The sequence below is a fragment of the Poecilia reticulata genome, linkage group LG2, assembly GCF_000633615.1.
Source record: "Poecilia reticulata strain Guanapo linkage group LG2, Guppy_female_1.0+MT, whole genome shotgun sequence".
Classification (NCBI taxonomy): Eukaryota; Metazoa; Chordata; class Actinopteri; order Cyprinodontiformes; family Poeciliidae; genus Poecilia; species Poecilia reticulata.
Genome location: NC_024332.1, coordinates 12,219,975 through 12,241,474, shown reverse-complemented (window position 1 = coordinate 12,241,474; position 21,500 = coordinate 12,219,975). Strand labels below are relative to the sequence as shown.

Here is a 21,500-nt window from a genome sequence, read left to right as displayed (position 1 = left end):
AAAAAAAAAGCACCATAACCCCAACACGTCCACTTCTGTGGATTTGACAATATGAGGCGATTCAAACCCAAACCTGGTCCTTTTATTATTCTTTCACTCACTCACTGTTTGGCCTTAAAGCTTTTCATGAAAGCTGATTTTCTAAAACTGTCGAGCCCGTGCTTTCCTGCAGCACAGGTTAAACTCTTGGATATTTGAGGATTTATGGAATAATCACTATTTATCAGTGTTGAGCTCRACTGAAAAACACWCCAATCCATGCGTCTGTTTCTCCAGGTGTTCAAAATCAAGGCGGTCCAGCTGGCGGAGAAGCTCATCCCTGCCTTCAACACCCCAACTGGGATTCCCTGGGCCATGGTCAACCTGAAGAGGTAAGCAGAGACGGGAACGTCAATGACAGTTACGTTTTCCACATGGGGATGGTTCGGTCAGAAAGAGTTGATTGGTTTKGTTGCTTACTGGAACTTAAAATTCAAGTTCGAAAGTACAACCCTTACCAAAATAATAATAATAATAATAATGCATTGTATTTGTATAGCACTTTTCTGAACAGTCGCACACTTTACATGAATCGCGTAAAATCACAAAGTATGTCAAAATCATAAAAGAACATTTAAATACAAAGAAATAAAAGTATATAKCYATGTGTAGAAACCCTCACATCCCATAGTGCTCATATTTACTGGAGATGAAGGRAAAAAGGAGCAGTTTGCAAAAAATCAAGTACATCCTGTAAATCAGCTGCGTAGTCAGAATCTGCGTCCCCTGAATAGGTCTGTGAAATAAACTACAAACCATTAAGGAAGTCGAGGGAGCAATTGGTTACCATGGATACTTTGAACAAGGCCTGTTTCAAGGAGTAGCAGTGTTTTGTTTTTTCCCTGCAATGCTGCACCCCTAATACTGCTTAGGTTTGAGCTCCTAAATAACAAACGGATACAAATATATACGAGACTCAAAAGAACGCTGGAAATTAAAGCAAGTGTTTTCACTGTAACTTTTAGGAGTCAATATTCAAGTTATAAGCACTAAGTTATAAGCATAAGTTAACGTTATTAACACTACCTTAAGAAACTACAACTTCATGACTAGACTTTACCTCTTTCCACAAAATTGCCACGCTTTACTCAAATGTTTGACCTGCTTTTGTTAAAAAAACAAAGAGCAAGTAGGAGACGTGTATCACGTCTTTGCAGCTGGTTTTAAAGCACAAATGTTACTGCACACATCGTTCCCCTGACATCGGTACCTTTCAAGGTTACCTGTGCTGCCGTTTTACAYCCCGTTACTCTGTCACAGTGTTGTTTTCACCCAGTAACCATTTTAGCCCATTATTGCAGTGTGACAGAGTCTGCAGTAGCCAGCATGGTGGTTGAAAGGAGAAAACACGCAAACYTGATTCACAATTTGCCAAAGTGTGTCATAATTTGCCTTTTCGTCAGTGTTGTCGCCTGACTTTTTCAGGTCATAGCATCATTTAGATCTCATTTTAAGGGTACAAAAAGGACAGATTCTACAAGTTTTGTGAACAATAAGTAAGCAGAAATAGAAAAGTTGTGTGTAAATATAGCAGCTTGTTTGAATAGCTTGTAGAGTCAGAATCTGCTTCTATGGCCAAGTTTGTGTTTCGCTTTTCTTTCAGTGGTGATATTTAAAATAGAAATGTACACAGGCAAATGAAAAGAGTTTATCCTGTAAATACGTATGAACTGTATGCAATGTTTTACMGAAGAGGAAAGACATGGTTGGATTAGTACAAATATGCAATCTGGTATCTGTCTGGAGACGCTGTTTAGTCTGTTTAGACAAACAGCCTTGAGGAAGAAAGTGTCTCTATTGTGTCTGGTTTTTGCAAGTAGTGCAGTCACAGTGGGATGATGTGTGGATTTCAGGAGTTTCACAGACTCGTCCGCTGAGATGGAGTCATTTGTGTAGAGAGAAGAGAAGAGGGGCGAGGATTCACCCCTGAGGGACTCCGGCATGTGTAAAACTTTGCCAGGGGAATATCGGCTCCTTCTTTTTGAAATTTCTTCATTTCCTAGATTTTTTTTTTCCTTCCATTACCTTCTTAAGGTCCCAYCAGAAACCTTAAATTGGGATGAGRTCGGGGCTTTGACTAGGCCAAAGCAAGCCCTGACTCTGTTTCAGTTTTGATCCAAACTTCAAATAGCCTCACATTCCCCAGTCGTCACACTTTCACCTCTGTGCTTCAGTTAATAGAAGGTATTTCGCTTATGTGCAGGATTTTCATTTTCAGAATGGAAAAAKTATATAGAGGGCACAGAACACATAGTAAATCATTCATGCCATTTTTCTAGGTTTTAAAATGGATTATAAACGAGACAAGCACATAAATTATTTAATTACAGTAACTTCTCTTATTTTTCATGTTTTTTACTTCTCATATATCCACATCCTTACAAACTTTGCTGTAGTGTAATCAGAGAATGAGACAGAACTCAATAGCAGCCTCTAACTTGRCTAAGAATCTTTGTGTGAAGAAGTGCAGGTCCAAAACAAATCCATACTTCTGCTTCTCAACGGTGATCAAAGCCCCTTACRTCTGACTTATTCATCGTTGAAATAAAAAAAAAATTAGAGATTTCACTCGAATCAACATCTGAAATGCCGTCGTGCTCRACGGCTAAATTATGCTCTGAGGTCTGCAAACAACGGTGCCGGCCAATTATTTTGGCAGAGTTTTAAAAACGTCCACGCTCCACCCACACAAGCGTCTTCCCTTACTTTGCCTGATTGGACCTCTTCACCGGCCAGCGTGGGTAAATGCAAACCGTGCTCATAGGGCAGAATAGTGTTTGCTAATCCCACAACCTCAAACCATTGGGTTTTAATACCAGAGAGTGCTTTTTTTTTTTTTTTTGTTCTCTAAGAGGCTGTGGAAAGTGTTAAATTGTGCTTCGTGAACCTTTGGTTCACCCCGTTAGTTCACAGCCTGCAGAAAAGCTTCGCTCAGTTCCTTTTTCATCCACATAAACTAAACACTGGTGGCAAAAAAAAAAAAAATGCATTCATGTGCATCTCCTTCATTTCTAACCACTATCGACGCGTAATAACTTCACATCACTTAAATCATTAAGCATTACATCAGGCTGTGACATTAAACAGTGCTTTAAAAAGCTAATGGATGGTTTGTTGCCAAGCACTGAGCTCCTGAGGTTTTAAGTAGCACAATAAAGGGAATTGTTTTTTTTCTCAAGGTAATTCTCAGGCAGAAAACCAACGCTTAACGTTTTAGTCGAGTCTCTCGGCAAATAACACGCTACGGGACTTGGGGCTACATCTTGAACATGACGCAAGAAATTCATCTACGAAAGAACCACATAAAAGGGATGTTTATTGATTCCTCTACAAGCAGGAGGGTTTCACAATCTTTCTACTTCTAGCCGGAAAACAGATTTTCAGGTGTGGGTGCGAGCATTTAGATACGTTAGAAGGAGAAAACTCCAAAGCTTCTCATTATTTTGTTGTTGGATTAACTGAGACTCTAACAAAATGTCCTTGATTGTATGACTTTGAGGTCTTAAGATTTTCCTCCTTCCTCTACAGCGGCGTTGGTCGTAACTGGGGTTGGGCGTCGGCCGGCAGCAGCATCCTGGCTGAGTTTGGGACCCTCCACATGGAGTTCGTTCACCTCACCTACCTGACTGGGAACCCGGTTTACTACCAGAAGGTAGCACTGTTCAGTAGCATGCATCTCTGTTTCAATGACTGGGTGTTTTAAACCTGTTCACTATGTTGTTGTTGAGCTAACAGTGAAAGCAGATTTGTGTTAGCCACATAGACCAGTTTAGTCTGTGTGGCAAGGTTACTTCTGGTATACGTCATGTGTGACTTCAAGTTGCCTCTCGAAGTGGCAATGCTCCACATCCATGATGTCAAGAAAACATGTCTTACCCCTTCTGATCCAGTTACATCAGCCCAGAATTGACTAGTGTTGGTATCCAGACCCAACAGCAGTTGACYTGGTTACATCAGGAAGTGTCTCTTTCTGCCAGCATCTACCAGAACCTTGGCCAGCGTTCAACGTTCCTGTAGTGACTAACCAGAGTTTTAGATCCAACCATCACAGTCAATTTACTGATGTTGGAAACTGTTTATCAAAACTTCTAAACTTTGAGGCATCAAATAACTTTGAAAAGCTCCACTACTAACTTTTCCTGAGGCCAAGAAGTGAGAAACGTCTTTGTCTTCGTTAGATGGGGCCGCTGCAATGCACTTCTCTGCAACTGCGTTTCCATTACAAACATGCGCAAAAGTTTGTCAATACTCTGCTAATGTCAGAAAAACACAATTTCACAATTGTAGTGTTTTGGTAAAATTAGAAACACAATTAAAACACGTAGATAAGCTTCTTCATACGATACGTTATCAAAAACATGCTGTGCCGTCACCTTCCTACCACTTCCTGTCTTCTTCTTTGTCTTTTCCCCCAGTAGTAACAGCCGGTTGTTAATCACCACTTGATGCGAAAGTGTTTTATGTTTTTTTTAAAAATACGCTAATTTTGATAAAGCCAAAATAAAACACACACCTCATTGTAACGTAAAAACTTTTTAGCAAATAACATGTTTTGTTTTTTGTTTTTTTCGCAATTTCCGTGTTTTTTGTGAAGCAAATTTATCCTCGTAATTCCAACTTGCGCTGTGATTTGACCAATGGAAATGTAGCTAACGTCATTTCCAAGCATTCAAACGCCACACTACACCCAACATGGATGCTTCCAGGATCTTGATGACGGAGGGGAAACTCACCACACATCATTATTTGCCTCAATATTCTTACTTCCCAATCAATCAGTGGCAATGCCCCTTCTTCACTGACGGAGCTTTTCCATCAGTTATCAATAATCTCCATTAGTTCAGTCCATTTCTGTTCTTCTGCCTGAGGGCAGCCCCTTTCTGTCTTTTGCTACGGTCTAAAACTTCTTTAATGTGTTTGTTTCAGGTGATGCACATTCGCAAGCTGCTAGCTAAGATGGACCGACCCAACGGCCTCTACCCAAACTACTTAAACCCTCGCACAGGCCGCTGGGGCCAACGTAAGTACACAATAGAAGCATTTCTTGACTTTTCAGTCTTAAATCTTGACGTTTCTGGATCGCTGGCGTCCRACCAACCTGTTCGGAGAGGTCCGAAGATGTTCTTGCGAGCTTCCAACGGCCCCTAGCTCCTAAGTGCCGTTACGACGGAAAACAAGAGATTAGCACCGTGAGAAGTGGAGACAAAAGTCCCATGGATCTTCGTTAATGAGGACAAATTGAATCAGGCAGAAGACTGAAGATGGGGAGTTTTGCGTTGTCGCTAGATTGATTACATTTGGCAGTTTGCCCAGAGAAATGATCGGCTCTCAGAGAGAAGTTATTGAAGAAGTGACAGAGGTTTTCCTCTGGAACCTTTTATTCCTAACTAATGCACTTTTTGGCTTACATTAAACGGATTTATTTGTTCTAATTCACACCCCTATCCTAAGTAGACCAGTTTATATTATTACATTTAGATAAAGACTTTATTTTGACAGGAATATTGTTGAGAAATGCTACACTGACTTCCTGTTTGAAAATAAACATACGGTTTATATCTGAACATTTTAATTCATTTTCATTTACGTCGCGCTACGGCGAATGATTCAGCAAAACAGAATAAACTACTTCATGATGTCCAGTTGATTTATTCAAAGCAAATCATTGATGACCAGATATCATCTTGATCTCACATTCATCGAGAGGAAATAAAAAGAGGAAATCTGCAACACACTGCATCCGTATGTTTGCGTAGGCTAAAGGTTACCATGGCGACTGTGCTAGGCTATATTGAGCATATTGAGTTCCACCAAACTCAYAAGTTAATAGYAAATGGTAAATATGTAGAACTGTGCTCTACTTGGTTCCGATTCGTTCTTTCTGTAGACTTTTGTTTTGTAATATTTTTGGTTAATTGAGTGTTAGGACAATTATTCCCTCTGCTTTTTTGGTTGCTGTGCAGCTGGAAGTATTTTTTTCTCTTCTTCTTTTTTTTTTTTTTTTTACTTTTTGACAGTTCTCACAGTGTGTAACCGTGGCAACAAGGTATCAATTTTTTACAGCTGGGAGCCGTTGATTAGCATCTCAAAAGCACAAATAACACCTGAACTACGACTCTGTTAACCTAAAGTTCAAATCTTTTCCACCAAAAACAACAGGCAGGTTAGGGTTATGTAACTTATGTAACTTRCTACAGCTTTTAATTTCCCTCTGGGTGAAAAGTAAAGTATTTTTGAATCGACTTTAAATATCTCCCTTCAGAATTGTATTAAGTTTACGTTTCAAACGAGGTAAACTGCTGGCGCTCGCTGATCTTTACAAACGGAGGAGGGCATTAATGGACGGACAGGTGGCACGGCAGTCGGACTGATGTGCTTATAAGTGCAGAGTTTGAGCCAAAAGCTGGGGGAAAATAAATGGATGGAAACTGTAGGGAGGGCAGGTTGATTGAGGGATGGTTGAGTACATTAATGGATTGGAAGTTGGCCGGCGGGGCGCACCAGAAGACGAATGCTTATGGATGGTTTGTGTTTGTGTCAGGAGGTTTCATTAGTGTTCCAGTGCAGACGGCGACACGCTCTTTTTTAATTTACCATCATTACCTCAATCCGTTTAATTGACTGAAAATGATGAGATGATTTCTAACGGTCCTTTAAAAGGTGATAGAATTTTTTTTTTTTGCAAAATATGAAGTGATTATTTGTAATCGAGCCGTGCGGTAATCACGCCCCCATCAAACGACCACGCTTTTTCCCAGAAGCAAAGCGTAAGTGGGTGCATGTAGCAGCTTGGATGTTTTGCCGAGTCTAAACAACAAAAACAAGAAAATAATCAAAGTTCATTGGGGTTTTTTCTTTTTGTTTTTCCATCTTGGATGAAAATGCAGCTTTCATCGCTCGAGGCCTCAAGGGTAAAGGCTGACGCCGCACAAACAGCAACATGACTGAAATCCAAAGCTTGTTGTAGCAGCTAACAACATGTTTTTTTTCTCAAACATTTTCTTGTTTCTTATCATGTGAAGCATTTTGTAGCTTTTTTTTTTTTAATGTTCTATAATTTTGTTTTTATAATCTACGTTGTCAGTTTTAACAAATCCATTTGAACAAAACAGCGTGACGAGCTAAAAGCTGAACCTTTATCCAAAAACTAAACTCGTATATACTTTGCACATGTTTTTTTTTTTTGTTTTTTCTCCTCATTTTGTTACGTTACAACCACATCTTGAATGTGGATACCTCCATCTTTGGGAATCATACTGTAACGAGTGGAAAGCATTAAACTCTTCCTGTTATCCACTTTATAATACAGCAGCATTCTACTATAATTTATCTGTTTTGTTCATTTGGGTTTTACTTTTTTCCTCCTCCCACATTAATTCTTGAAGGACTCCAATAAAACACGTTTTGTTTTGAGACGCAACAAATTAATTTGATTTGAAATGACGGCTCATCCAAACCCGTTCGTCACATCAAGTCCCCAGTGTGTGTGTGTGTGTGTGTGTGTGTGCGTGCGTGCGTGCGTGCGTGCGTGCGTGCGTGCGTGCGTGCGTGCGCACCTGTCAGTGAAGCACACTTGAGTCTTAACTCGCTACACGCATTTAAATTCATGACAGCTCTGTTTGTACAGTGCGTTTTCAGGCTGGGGAGACTCTCCAGGCCGTCTATTGCTCTAATCAGCACAAAGCTCCAGTAACATGGAGTCCTCTGTGACCATATTAAAACTCTTCTGTCAAACAGTTTCTCCCCCATGCTTTCATTTCCTGTTTAGCATAACAATTTGTCCTCTCCTACATGAATCGTGTCATTTTGCACTAACTCACTCCAGCAGTAGGATTTTCTCTTCTTTGTGGTTTAGTGATCCTCCTTTACTTTTATTTGTTGTCTAAAAGTAATATTTTAGTGCAGCCGACTAACAGCGACTCAAAAGCCCTTTTGTTAATTTGTTATTATTCAGTACCAGTTGCAGCTCATTCATCATATTTATCACCAGAGTCTTGTATATACTTTGTGGAAACTTAAGTTTGCTGCTGGACCGTTTTATTTTTGTCAATAAAAACATTGCCAGGACGATGTTTAAAACTACTTTCAAAATTAAAACACAAAAATAATAAAACTACAATTCTTCAACAATAATAAACTATAGAATTAGCGTCTGAGTAATCTATGATTGTCTCACATCGTCCCACATTTTATTTTGAAATCCGCAGCCCGAAGCTGATCACTTTCCATTGAATCCATGTTTATGAACCAGTTCTTCCAAACACCACCAGATGGCGGCGTCACTCGCTCTGAAAGTTGTTGAACTCCCATTTTACATCTGTAAGTTTTGTTCCTAAGTATTAAAAATCGTCCACAAACACAGCTTTGTGTTTATAAACAGCTTTGATAAATTGTAATATTAAGCCAACTTTAGATAAACAGGAAATTAAAGTTATAAAATTGGGAATGAATAGGCATTACAACTTTTTAAAAAAAATTTTTATGAATTCTTGCAAACATTGTACTATATTTTAAACTCATTGACCCAAATTAGGTAACCTGTATTAATATTTTGGGGATTTTTATGAATTTATGAATGAACAATATTCAAATCTTAGAAAAGGATAAAGTTATAGTCAATTTCTTAGGGAACAACACAGAGTTATCAGCTTAAATCTACAATGCATCAATTCATACGGACTGTCTGATACTGTACTGTAATTTGCATTAGTAAAATATTTTTTCCTTAGTGGATTTGGCACCGGCTCCAGCCCTGAGGCCCTCATCCTTGTAAATCCAGCCCTGCTGGCGACGCGTCCACATGGTTTTATTCTCTGACTTTCTTCTGCTTGAAAACTTTTGAAGAACACCTTCTGAAACTTTTCACAATTCAACAGGCGTAAAACCAGGAGAGAGAAAAAGCTGCATTGAGCTGCAGTTAACAGCATTTCCATCTGTTGTAAATGACTGCTGTTAAAACTGACTTTTTAAGGAGACGTTTGAAAGAAGACCAGAGGAAACAAACAGCGGAGCCACACTCATCGCTCAGCCTCGGTGTCATGAAGGTGGGGTTGCCACGTTTCTGCTTGACAAAGACAGAATGAATAATTCATTCTCCTCTTTTGCTCTTTGTCTTTGAATATCCCTCCAGTTCCCTGAAGGCATGTTATTCACCTCCAGATCAAGAGCTCGATAAGACACAAAGCATCTGCTCAGATATCAGATGTGGCTACCTGGAGCTGAGGAGAGTCTGAAATTAATCCCATTTCTCCACAGAGAGACGGGGGTAGCCTTTTTATTTAATTTTTTTTTTTTTTTAACAAACAAAAGAATAAAACTAGAATAAGTCTGAAACTACTCTCTTGATTCCAGTAGGTGGGTCTGCAGTGGACGTCRTATACGTATTTTACTGTAAAAATACTAAAATGAAGGGAGAAAGATCTCATTTTAACTCTGGTGGAACGTTTCCACTCTAAACGGAGTCCTGTTTTCGCTCTGCTTCGTCCAGCTACTCAAGCTGTGTAAACCTCAGTAATTATTACCGGGAACAGTGAAATATGAGAGGGTAAACAAAATGGGGAAAACCAGAAAGCGCGCTGCCAGTATTTTGTGGCTGCAGAGAAGTGAAGGGAGAAAAAAAATAAAAATAAATAAAAACATGGCTTCGGTTGATGCTGTGCTTTGCCAAGGACGTTGAGGCACAGATTAGAACTGAATAATTCATGCTTATTCTCTCCGTCTCCAGCTAATCTCAGAACTCGTCTCTCCACAGATCACACCTCGCTGGGAGGACTGGGCGACAGCTTCTACGAGTACCTGCTGAAGGCGTGGCTCATGTCCGACAAAACCGACACGGAAGCCCGCAAGACCTACGACGACGCCATCGAGGTGCGCCGCCGCTGCCGCGGCTCCTCGCACAGCTTTCTGACCCGTCTCGCTTTACGTCTGCGTGTTTGTTAAATCCCGAGTTAAATGTTTTTCCACCCCAGGCCATCGAGCGCCACCTCATCCGCAAATCCAATGGCGGTCTGACGTTCATCGGCGAGTGGAAGAACGGCCACCTGGAGAGGAAGATGGGCCACCTGGCATGCTTCGCCGGCGGCATGTTCGCGCTGGGTGCCGACGGCTCGCCGGACGACAAGGCCGGCCACTACCTGCAGCTCGGCGCAGAGATCGCCCACACCTGCCACGAGTCCTACGACAGGACAGGTGATGCTTCTTTTAGTTGTTTGGTTTTTATCCTAAGTTTCTCTTGTCCTTTCCATATTTTGAATGTGTGTTGATTTTTATCAGTACAGCACTTTGTCGCTGATGTTGTTGTTTTTAAGTGCTTTATAAAAAAGTAGTAGAAGTAGGGATGCACCGATCTGCCTTTTTCATTTCTAGTACCGATATCTGAGGTTTAGCATCGGCCGATAAAGATCCTATACAGAAAAACATTCTGAATTTACTTAAAACGTTTCTTCTTTTAAACACAGGCGTAAATGTAATGAATTACAAATTAATAACTGCACCAGTACAGCACACTGAAATACACCAATAGCTTCCTAAGTTTGGTCAAATATGTAAAAACGACACTAATTTAGTTTGTTCAACATAAATATATAATAATGAAACTGTACATGGATATAGTGCTTTTGAAAAGTGTTCAAACTACAACATATTTTGGGGGGGTTGCATCATAGACTAAACACAAAGTAGTAAATCATTTTGAGGCTTCAGAAAAATAAGATTTATGACTTAAAAATGAAAATGCATGCCACACTTTAGATGTTTGTAAAAAAAAACATGTTAGTAGTGGGACCAGTAGAAACGAGGAATCTGGTTGGTTTATGAGACGATGCAGTGATGAGAAGATTCTAGCTAAAATGTCAGGAGCGCTAACCTTAAAGCAGTAATCATAAACTTTAGCTTTGCTAACGCTAAAATGCTGTACCAACATGGTATTTAGTGTAAGCTGAAGCGCTGAAGCTTTTAATCTGTTTTACTGTTGAACTGCAGCGATGCATTTTGGGTAGACAATAAACGTAATTTGCCATACTGCATCACAAGCGTGAGGAGAGGAAACATGTCTGCTGCTTAAACCATTTTCACCCACTTCAAAACAAAAGCATGAATAACAACAGCTAGTCAATGGCAGTCGATAGCCAAAACTTCAACTCCGACGTCAAACTTTAATCAACTACGAGTTTACAAGACAGTCGAGTAAATTTAGAAATTACCAGGAAAAATCTATGAAAAATAAAGCTAAGTGAGCTAAATGTTTTCAAAGTTAGCAAGAGCGGTAAAAGAAAAACTATCTCAGCTAAAAGCGGATTAGCATAAGTGGTGACGAAGCTAAACGCAAGGAAATCCTGACAGAAAAACGTAAAGGCTGCGAAACATGAAGCCAAATGCACATATTTATTTGGCCTCATGTGCGCTAACATGACCTCATGTTTCACATTTTTATTTGTAAAAACAAATAGAAAACAGTCCACCAACTTTATGTCAATGTACGCCTTTCTGTTGCCACTGAAATACTTATTTGTGGTTAAAAGGTTAGAAAATGCTGTGCAGTGCGTCATACAATTCACTCCCTGGCCAGTAAAACGTCTCATTCCAGCACATCTCCTGGAAACATATTTCATGTTAAATGTGACACACATTGGCAGTGACATGTTGGCGAGCTTATTAATTCATTTCCATCAACATTGCTCATTATTTTAATGAAGATCTTTAACGATCAAGACACATGTGTGGACAGTTTTCTCCTCTAATCCCGAAGTTTCTCAGTGCTGCAGTGTTTTGGGTTCTGCGCTCCGGGCCTTCTTTCACATTTCCAGCCCCATTAATCATCCTGCTGCCATCTTGGATTATTTGCTAGCATGAATTTATTAATGGATATGGCAGTTGATCTTATTCCTCACATTGCAGACCTATAAAACAACTCAGTCCCACCCATGGACATGTAAGTGGGTTACTGCAGGTATGAAATAAGAAAAGAGGCTAAAATAACAGGAAATATTGTCTTGGTGTTGTTTTTTTTTTTTTTTTGACCCAGCCATATATCTTGTATTTTACATTATTTTGCGGCGGGGCTTCGTATCTAATATGGTCATCAGACAACCTGTTTATAACTATAMATTTTTTTCTTATTTATTTATAAATTTTTTAAACTTTGTTAGTTTTTCCTCTCCTTTAGCGAAGCCTGACTGAGAACAAATAAATCAATAAAACTTGTCAGCGGTCTGATGCGGCATCATGTGCAAGTTGGTAAAATTGTGATGTCACTCTGAGCGGGTGGAGAGCGGGGTTGCCACGGCAACAATTGAAGACGGAGGGGAGGTGAGAGAAAAGCGCGCCGGAATGTTCCCGGCGGCGGTCAGGCTGTCTAAATTTGGGCTCTCGGTTATTGAGCGGTCAGCCTTTGGGGAACTTTCCACCATGCTTGTGCCGCRGCGCCGTAATCTGCTCAGAGACGAAAACGCTGCTCTGTCAGCTTCTCCGTTCCCCCCCACCCCCAATACTCGGTACGCTTAATTGGCTGAAGACATCGGTTGTAAAAAGATAGAGAAAAAAAAAAGCTAGTAAAATCAATGCGGCTGGATGCTTTTTATTACTTACACATGTGTGTGTGTATCTGTGTGTGTGTGTTTGCCCACACACTCCTATGCGGAGTCTAATTATCAACAGCAACTGGACCATTACGACAAACAGGGAGCAAAAGATAATGTTGATCTCAATTCTCCTCTTTTAGCTCTTATTAATTTGATCCTTTCACTCTCTCCCCTCCTTTGTTTACCCTCCTAACTCGTCCACTCTATTCTACCTTTCTCTCTTTCTTCCTTCCTCTGCCCCTCCACCATCATCATCATCATCACCCCAGTCCTGAAGCTGGGTCCAGAGGCCTTCAAGTTCGACAGCGGCCTGGAGGCGGTGGCCGTGCGGCAGAATGAGAAGTACTACATCCTGCGGCCGGAGGTCATCGAGACCTACTGGTACATGTGGAGGTTCACCCACGACCCCAAATACAGGCAGTGGGGCTGGGAGGCGGCTCAGGTGAGGACCAACGATGACTTGGATTTTATTCTGGAGCTGCAGTGTGTCGCGTTTTACAGATTTGTTACACAAGGCCAGATAATCAGTAAAAATAATATTATTAAATCGAGCTCCTCTTCCTTCACCCTTTGCAGAAACAACCAATCAGAGTCAAGAGGAGGGTCTTAGCACCATCAGTCAAGCTAGTATACATGCTGCTAATAGCGGAGAAATGGCTTACTGTGCAAAAAAAAATACAGTAAGCGTGGTGGACATGTTAATTAGCTTTAGCATTGATGAAAGGCTTTGGCCTGGCAAAGAGAGCGAGGACGTACATAAGCTTGATTGACAGCGCTAAGACCCTCCTCCTGGCTATGATTGGTTGTTAATGCGCTTGAACCAAGAAGCAGAGCTTTATTTTTATCCATCTGTCTAATCTTATGCTGTCAGGACATAGTGGTGGGTTAATGTGTAATAAATTTTTTTTTTTTTAAATCATATTTTTTATAAAAGTTACATAATAGACAGATGAACAGTTGGTCTACCACATTCAGAGGTTTTTCCATTAAGGCCACCGATTCAGTGCTGTGCAAAAGTATTCACACTCTGAGCTTCAGCATTCAGCTTCTATGCACCACAAATCTAGAACCAGCTTCCAGAAAACTGCAAAACACCAGAAAAACACAGAGTTCCTCTAAGTCAAGGCTAAAAATCYACGTTTGATTAGTAGCAACTGGAACTTTGAGCAACATATTGGATGGATATTGATGATTTTGGTCACTGTGTTTAGTGGCCTTGCCTTGTTGCTGAAATGAGCCGCACAAATAAACTTCACTTGACATTTTGTCACATTAAAAGCACAAACTTTAATGTATTTTATTTGAATCTTAATGCGATCAACCAACACAYACAGAGAGCCTGAAAGTGGAAGGAAGATTACAGTTTCCCCTCCAATCTCAATCTTATATAAAATCATAATCATCTCCCTGTGCGGCCTGCGTTTATGTTCAGCCCTCCTGAGTTGCTGCTTTGTTAAACCTCATTTTGCTGCTCTGCACGTCTATGAATGAAATTTCTGCTCATCGTTCTGCCAAGTTTTCTTCTGTCAGATGGAAAACGATGAAGTAGCAAAACATCAATAAACAGTCGCTTTGTAGTCTCGGTTGGATTCAGATCTCCTCCCAAACGTTGCTTATTTGTTTGCTTGGACTGGGCCGTTCTAACAAATCAATCAGTCCAAAGTAGCTCCATGGTTTTGTGAGACTCTCTTCCAGCACTGTTCTGTCATTAGCTCATTCAATCTTCTATTATCAAAGTGGAAATGATGTGTTCACCATAGATAGCACTTTGAGTGGAAGCAAAAAATATAAATTATTTGAGCTAAAACTCATTTTTTCGCCCCAGATCTTTCCTGTGTTCTCCACATGACTCTTTCAACAGTACGTTTTTATTTCTTGCAACCTTTGCATGAATTTGAACATATTCTCACACCTGAGCTGTTTATTTCTGCAGAGTTAGCTTCTTCCGATTAATGAAATTTAACTCCTGAACAACATTTTCTTCTTCTTCTGTACTTTTATGTGTGTTGGTCTACCACATCAAATCCCAAAAGTGAAAGTGTGTGGTTGCAGCATAAAAAGATGTGAATATTCAAAGAGCACGATCACTTCTGCAGTGCAGTCAGCTACCGTTTGTGTTGTTCTGCAGCGTGTTCAAGATGCTGGCGAAGTTAAAATAGCCTCTGGATGTATAAAGGTTTTACCTGTTTTCCTCCAGCCTCCCCGTCGTCGTGTTAAAAGCTCGTCACAAACAGAACGTCGTCCGCCTCAAAGTGCTCTTTAAATCTGAGATCAATGGCTCCTGTCACAGTTCCCTTTCATATCGGGTTAATTATCATTATTGAATGCCTAAAATTCGCATTAAGGGCCGCGGCTATTATTTGTCATTACAAGCTGAAAAACAGCACATCGGTCATAATGGGAGAAATGAATGTAATCAGTGAGGTTCAGAAATAAAGAGCGCGTCTGAAACGATTGCCTCGATGAATGCACAAAGAGAGCAGGCAGRTGAAATACAGCAGCTAGTGACTCCCAGGTGCTCTGCAGTCAGTGTCGTCCACAGCTCATTCTGATCCAGTATGGGGTTAAAGAGGCAGCATTATGTACAAGTGACTTTTTTTTTTTTTTTTAACTCACCTGGAGAGTTTTTGATTCTTTCATGCATGTTTGAGAAATCCAATAATCTCCATGGCAACCTGTAGAAAACGCCTGGAATGGGCTGCAGTTTCCAAATTTCCAAGCTTCCGCCTCGCAGAGCACCTCGTCCCTCCTGACTGCCCCAATCTGCTCCTTCAGACTAGCCAGCAGCAATTAGCAAACACCTGGTGGAGCTGAGCATCAGCTGAGCTCATTATAGGAGCTACTGCTCAGTGCAACTCCGGTAAAAACGTTTGTTAATAGAGGAGCCATGCTGTCATGACTTCCTGGAGGCGGAGTTTCAAAAAGAGCGGAAGCTTCTTAAAGAGACAGAGGCTCAATTTCAAGTCAAATTTCTTTTTAGTCATGTTTAATATATACAGCTCTGGGAAAAAAATTCAAGACCACTTAAAATGATCAGTTTCTCTGATTTTACTTTATCTGTATATGATTGAGTAAAATGAACATTGTTCTTTTATTCTATGAACTACTGACATGTCTCAAAAATTAGAAGATACATTTTTTGCAGAAAATGAAAAATCAAAATAAGATGCAAAATAAGGTTAAAAAAATACCTTAAATGTAAAGAAAACAAGTTCACAACAGTATTAATGTTTGAACTCAGGAAGACTTCAGAAATCAATATTATATTATATGGTTTAAAAATCATGAGGTTTTCAATGGGTTCAGTGCAGTGGGCTCTTCATTTGTTCCAGAGCTGTATGTAGCAATTTTATAACAATTGATTGTCATAAAATACATAGTGCGCCTTTAAACAGACGCTTTGACCCACATCTATAAGAAAACAGGAAAAGTTTTAATCCCTTTAGTTTCCTCTTCCATACGTTGTTGAAAACGTTCAACACTGGTATTTTGTCTCAATTTCATCTTTTGCTCTATTTTTCTTAGTTTCTTCTGAAACCTTTTTTTAATCATCCTTTCTAACAAGGACTTTTCAATCACAGCATAAATCTCATCTCCCATAAATGTTTATTTAATCGGGGTGATGTCACACGGCTGCATCCTGTCTCAAACGGCTGGATGTTAAAAGTTTGCTCCCATTTGAACCCGCCTCCTCCGTGCGACTGCTTGATGTGGTCTTTTAAGCAGGAGATCTGCTTTATTTCTGCTTGTTTTTTCGAGACAACCTTTACTTCTTCCTGTGTGTTATGATAAAAGCCATCTGAAAATAGCACCGAGCTGAAAGCCTCCTCTGACGGGGGGATTAGAGCGCTCACCGTCTGTATGAGTCGGCGCGGTTCCTCAGTGCGAGACTCGTCGTTTTCATCTTCTTTCCATCTTGTTTTTCTTCTTTCTCCTGCCAGTCGTCTTGTCATTTAGTTTTTGTCTCTCTCTTCTTAGCAGCTCTTTGTTTTTGTTTTTCTGAGTGGGAGTAAATAGCATATGAGCACAAGTGCCAAGCAAATGTACTGGCAGGTGTGTTTATTAGCCACGATCCTGAGTGACACTAAAGAGAGCTGGCGCTGAAGGCCTCGTCTTTACTTCCTTTGCTTGGTTGAACCTTATAGGTAAACAGTTATAAATGTGACGGAAGAGATTCTTATTTAATGGCAGATTTAAGCGGTTCTAGTTCTGCATGTTGATCTGGACTGTGCGAAGTTTCAGTGGGTTTTAAGTGAAAATGTTTTCTGAGACGCTTTAAGCAGCCTTAAAGTGAGAATTAGTTTAACAGATTAAAAATTATTAATCTGTTAAACTACTGACCTCTTATAAAGCACATTTTAATTTGATGCTTCAGAGCATCATCCAGTAACTTTTACAGGGTTGGTATCCTGGAAAATCAGATGTTTTCAAGGTTTGGAAAGTGCTTGATTTCTGTATAAAGTGATATTCAAACTGTGAAGTTCTGTAGTAAAGTACAGCCTAATGTTTGATTAAAAACCTAAATTTGGAAAATGTTATAAACAGTTGAAGTGGACAATTTTATGCACCTAATTTTAGACAGGTTTTTTTTTTACTGTCTGAAGTTAAGTAAGATTAAACTTTAGCTTTGTTTAAAGGGGCAGGATCATGTAAAATCAATTTTTATTTCCTCATCAAAAACGTACCTGAAATGTTACCCTGATTCTTTCGTGCATGTTTGAGAAATCCTTTAGTCTCCATGGCAACCATTCAGCTGTGCAAAACGCCTGAGTGGACTTAGCTCCGCCTTTAAGACGAAGCTCCTCCTCAGAGCTGCGGTTTCCAAGTTTCCACCTCACTGAGCAGCTTTCCTCCACTCGGCTCCTTCAGACTAGCCAGCAGCAATTAGCAAACACCTGGTGGAGCTGCTGTTTTAATTTGGTAACAGAAGGAAGAGGCTGTCATGTTCCAGAAACAGTAGGAGCTTCTTAAAGCGACAGAGGCCCAATTTCAAGGTACAAGGTAAAATTTCTAAATCATATTTGATATGTATAGCATTTTTCTAACAACTGAAGTCGTTATCTGATTGTGCTACAAACCAGCACTATGTACCTGGAAAATATATAATATTTTAGTTAGTTAGAATATATAATACTTCAGTTAGAATCACCAAAACTATTTTTGAGAGATATGAGTTTGTTGTATTTTAGTTTATCTTGTTGTAAAATATCAAATACTATCACAATACATTATAAGTAATAGTAATTAATGATATCATATGATAGTAAATTGAATCTGTCGTCTTTAGTTCATTTGTATTGTTTTTATGGAAAGTATTTTTGAAAACTTACTTTGAAAAGTTATGATTTAAAGCACTTTGAAATGTGAAATGTGCTATACAAATAAAATTTGATTTGATTGGAAAATGTTTGAATAGTGCTTGAATTTTACTGTGGGAAAAGTGCTTTCACAAAATCTAGAATTGGGCCTAACTGGGCTACATTGGAGGGTTTAAAATAGCAACAACATAAAACAACAACTTGGATTTTATTCTTTTAGCTCAGAATATGTCTTCCAGGACTTTCAGATTCTTTCTGTATAGAAATCAGGCTTGTATGTTTCATTAAAAATTTTGTGTTTWGTTTGTTTTTACATTTTTCATAGCAAAAKAAATTTTCGTTACCCATGTTGCAGCAAGTTWRGAYTGCCCTGATGTAATCTAATGGAGCACACCTGCAATAAACTCTCAGCCTATTATTTCAGATTTGTCGTTTTTCTYCCCATAAGACACAACTCTAACAAGCAGCACTTTCGTTTACTTCGCCTCATCGTTGCTAAAAGTTCTGTGTTTTCCTCCCTGAATTGATGGTTTTCCACTAATTGTCTTCACACCAGGTTTGTCACTCATTACCTGAGGCTGTCTCCGAACGCCTCTCCTCCTCCGGTACTGTCTGTACTCTAACCCACTCACGTCTCGCAGACACCTGCAGTTTTCTCCCGATGACGCTCTCAGACTCGGCTCCACACAGCTTCATTTCTCCGCTCGTGTGTTTAGTTAAATGCGTTTCTCTGACGTAGCTGAGCAAGCCGACTTCCTCATGCGAACACCTGAGCCTCGGCGTGTTGCATAAACAGCTGTCAGACTGTTGCGGGCCACTTGATTAGATGCACCTGTTCAGTTGCTTGTCGACACCAACATCTAGTCAGGCAGCTACTCTTGGTTCTGAACTTCTTGCTCAAGTTCAAACTGAACACCTGAACGGGGAAGAGGAAGTAAACTTCGGTCTGGGTGTTTCACACACACTCATCTCTCAGGTTGAGAGGGAAAATAACCAGTGAGTGGATGGAAACACCGTGTTGATGCCACAGGTCAGAGTTGAAACAGCAGATTGGTTTGAGATGGAAGAGAATCTCTTGACACGACCAAAGTCGGCTCCTGTTAGCTAGAAGCWAAGGCTTTGCTCACACAACAAGTCTTCAGGCTCAGTTCCATTTTTTTTTATGCTGAAATCAGATTTTTTTGGGTGTGTCTTTTTTGTGTGTGTTTGTTGTTCATATTACTAATTAAATGCAACCTCAGTCAGACTTCTGTGTGAACGGTTTTATACCTCCAAAGTGGCCCACATTCGCAGAAGAAGAACGTTGGCGTCACACAGGAGCGCTCCGTCTACGGAAGTAACAACGGACGCCGCCGTCTACGGATCGATTTTAAAGTTGTCGAGCAACGGGAGCCGACGGCATCGTCACAATATCATAAGATGAAGGAAGTTTAAAAAAAAAAAGGTACAAGTAATATCAACTTGTGGAGTCCAACCTGCTGCAGGCGAGGAGCGTCTAACAAAACGGCTTAAACGTCCAGATGAGCTGGTGGTGCTGGTTGGTTTGCATTTGAATGTGCATAAGGCTGTCGCAGTTATTCAATTCATCGCATGGTAAATTAAAATAAGTTTGATCATTTCCATTCATTTGAAGAGCAACTTGGTTCACAGAAACGTAAACCGTTTTATTTATGGTTTCGGATGCATGCCCTCCACCTCCCCCCCATTTGTTTTGTCGTGTAGATATTTAAAATTGAGAGAGCAAACTTGCTTTATTTTGCAATCAATACATTACTTGAAAATTGTCCAAAACAACGATATTWTTTATCACAATAATTTCCGGGCCTATTTATCGTCTAATAAAATTTATTGTGACAAGCCTGTATGTGCGTCGTTGTGTGTGTGTTTGCAGCTTTCTGTGCTATTTTGTAAATGAGTTTGAAGGTGAAGGCCCGGCTGCTGCGCTGTGAAATATGTCCCACCTTGGCAGCTGTTGCCCCCCGCCCCCTCTCCTCCCCTCACCAGTGGACAGTTTAATGGTATAAATAATTTAGCACAGACGGTCATGCCTTCTGATTGTAAGGGTGCGCTCGCCTCACGGCAGCTGCAAAGATTGCCGTAAAACTGATTTAACTCATGTTAGGCTAGTTTTAAATAGCAACACATGTAATTAGTCCTTTTAGCTTGCTAAAGTATATTTATATTTATATTTATATTTATGTAGATGTGTGTGCGTCTGTGTGTGTGTTTGGAGTAGAGTGACACGGCTCCATGAATCAAAAAGTGCAGGCTCACGCCGGCCTGCAGCGGCCCATGAATAACAGGTATTATGGTCCAAACTCTGTGCGAAGCAAATCTGCTGACAGCAACGAGGTCACACGAGGACGTTCCTGCGTGGACTGGATCAGTGAGTGAGTGAGTGACTGCGTGTGTGTGTGTGAGATGGAGGAATGGCTAACAGACGAGGGGCTGAGATAATACTATTCAATTACATGTGTTAATAGTGAAAGTCGATAGGCCGTGTCCCGCAGTATAATGCAGCCAGAATTAGTCAGCGGGGCCCAAATCTACTGTGATAAGTTCTCTTTGGGAATCAATGGAGCTCATATGTGCTAGYGGKCTGTTAGCATCACCCGCTTGACGATCGATAAACTTTTAATGACATTGAGTATGAGAAGGGGCAGGCTGGTGTACCAACTTTATAATTATTMTTATTATGTTTTAGTCTGTATTTATTTATGTAACGTGAGCTGGAGCAGCTGTCTAATCCAGTCGGTCTCAGTGTGGTTTTCTCACTTCTTCTCCCTGGTCTTGTCACCAACAAACTACGTCGGAAATGTCACGCCGTAGATCATAACCTCTCCTCATTCTGTCATTTCTCTTGTTTACATACCTTCCTGTCAGGCAGTCAACCTGATTGCAGCCTTTAAACAGAACTGCTTTTTCTATACCGACCAAGCCCAGTTTTGGTTTCGTGTGCCTTTAGCCGCTCGTCCAGTTTCAGAGTCCCAAGGCCGCCTTGCTGAGCTGCGAGAAGAAAAGTGCTGCCCATTGAATTCCTGAGTGCTGCTGCCGTTAACGAGACGGAGTCTGCAGACGCAGGAATATTRCAGCTCGCTGTGTTAAATAAACCGTGTCCGTATCAGGAACRAAAATGAAAACATCCTTAAAGAATGATGCCCTAAACTCAACCGCAGGGAAACATTGCAGTAATCCTGTCGCAGTATATCGAGCGCTGGGGAATGTTTGTGGGTTTATGGTGGAGGATTTCAGCTGCTTTTCAAGATCTACAACTGATAACACCAATGTAAATTTATGCTTACACTACACACCTGAGGAATGCACAAATATGGAAATTTGATATAAATATTRTTATATCAAATATGGCTGATGATTGATATTTACAGATATATCTGTTTCACAATGCTTTCAATGCCTTGAAGAAAAAGAACTCATTGACCCAACCATTGCTTCTTAAGGGGAAACTCCTCATAATTCTTTTCTGTGTTACTCACAAACTGTGTTTCCATTACAAATGCCCTCAAATCTTTGTCAATATTCCGCTAACATTGGAAAAATGCAAAAT

At 40.3% G+C, this 21,500-nt stretch overlaps 1 protein-coding gene across 3 annotated transcripts in view; it reads left to right on the top strand.

The window, feature by feature from the left end:
• man1a2 (mannosidase, alpha, class 1A, member 2) overlaps positions 1-21,500 on the top strand; it is a 118,211-nt gene that overhangs the window by 92,229 nt on the left and 4,482 nt on the right. For all 3 annotated transcript variants that reach the window (XM_008431260.2, XM_008431269.2, XM_008431280.2), the window contains exons 7-12: positions 277-371; positions 3,568-3,691; positions 4,966-5,059; positions 9,791-9,906; positions 10,008-10,227; positions 12,887-13,059. In XM_008431260.2, the coding sequence (XP_008429482.2) occupies positions 277-371; positions 3,568-3,691; positions 4,966-5,059; positions 9,791-9,906; positions 10,008-10,227; positions 12,887-13,059 (822 nt within the window). The remainder of the gene's footprint in view (positions 1-276; positions 372-3,567; positions 3,692-4,965; positions 5,060-9,790; positions 9,907-10,007; positions 10,228-12,886; positions 13,060-21,500) is intronic.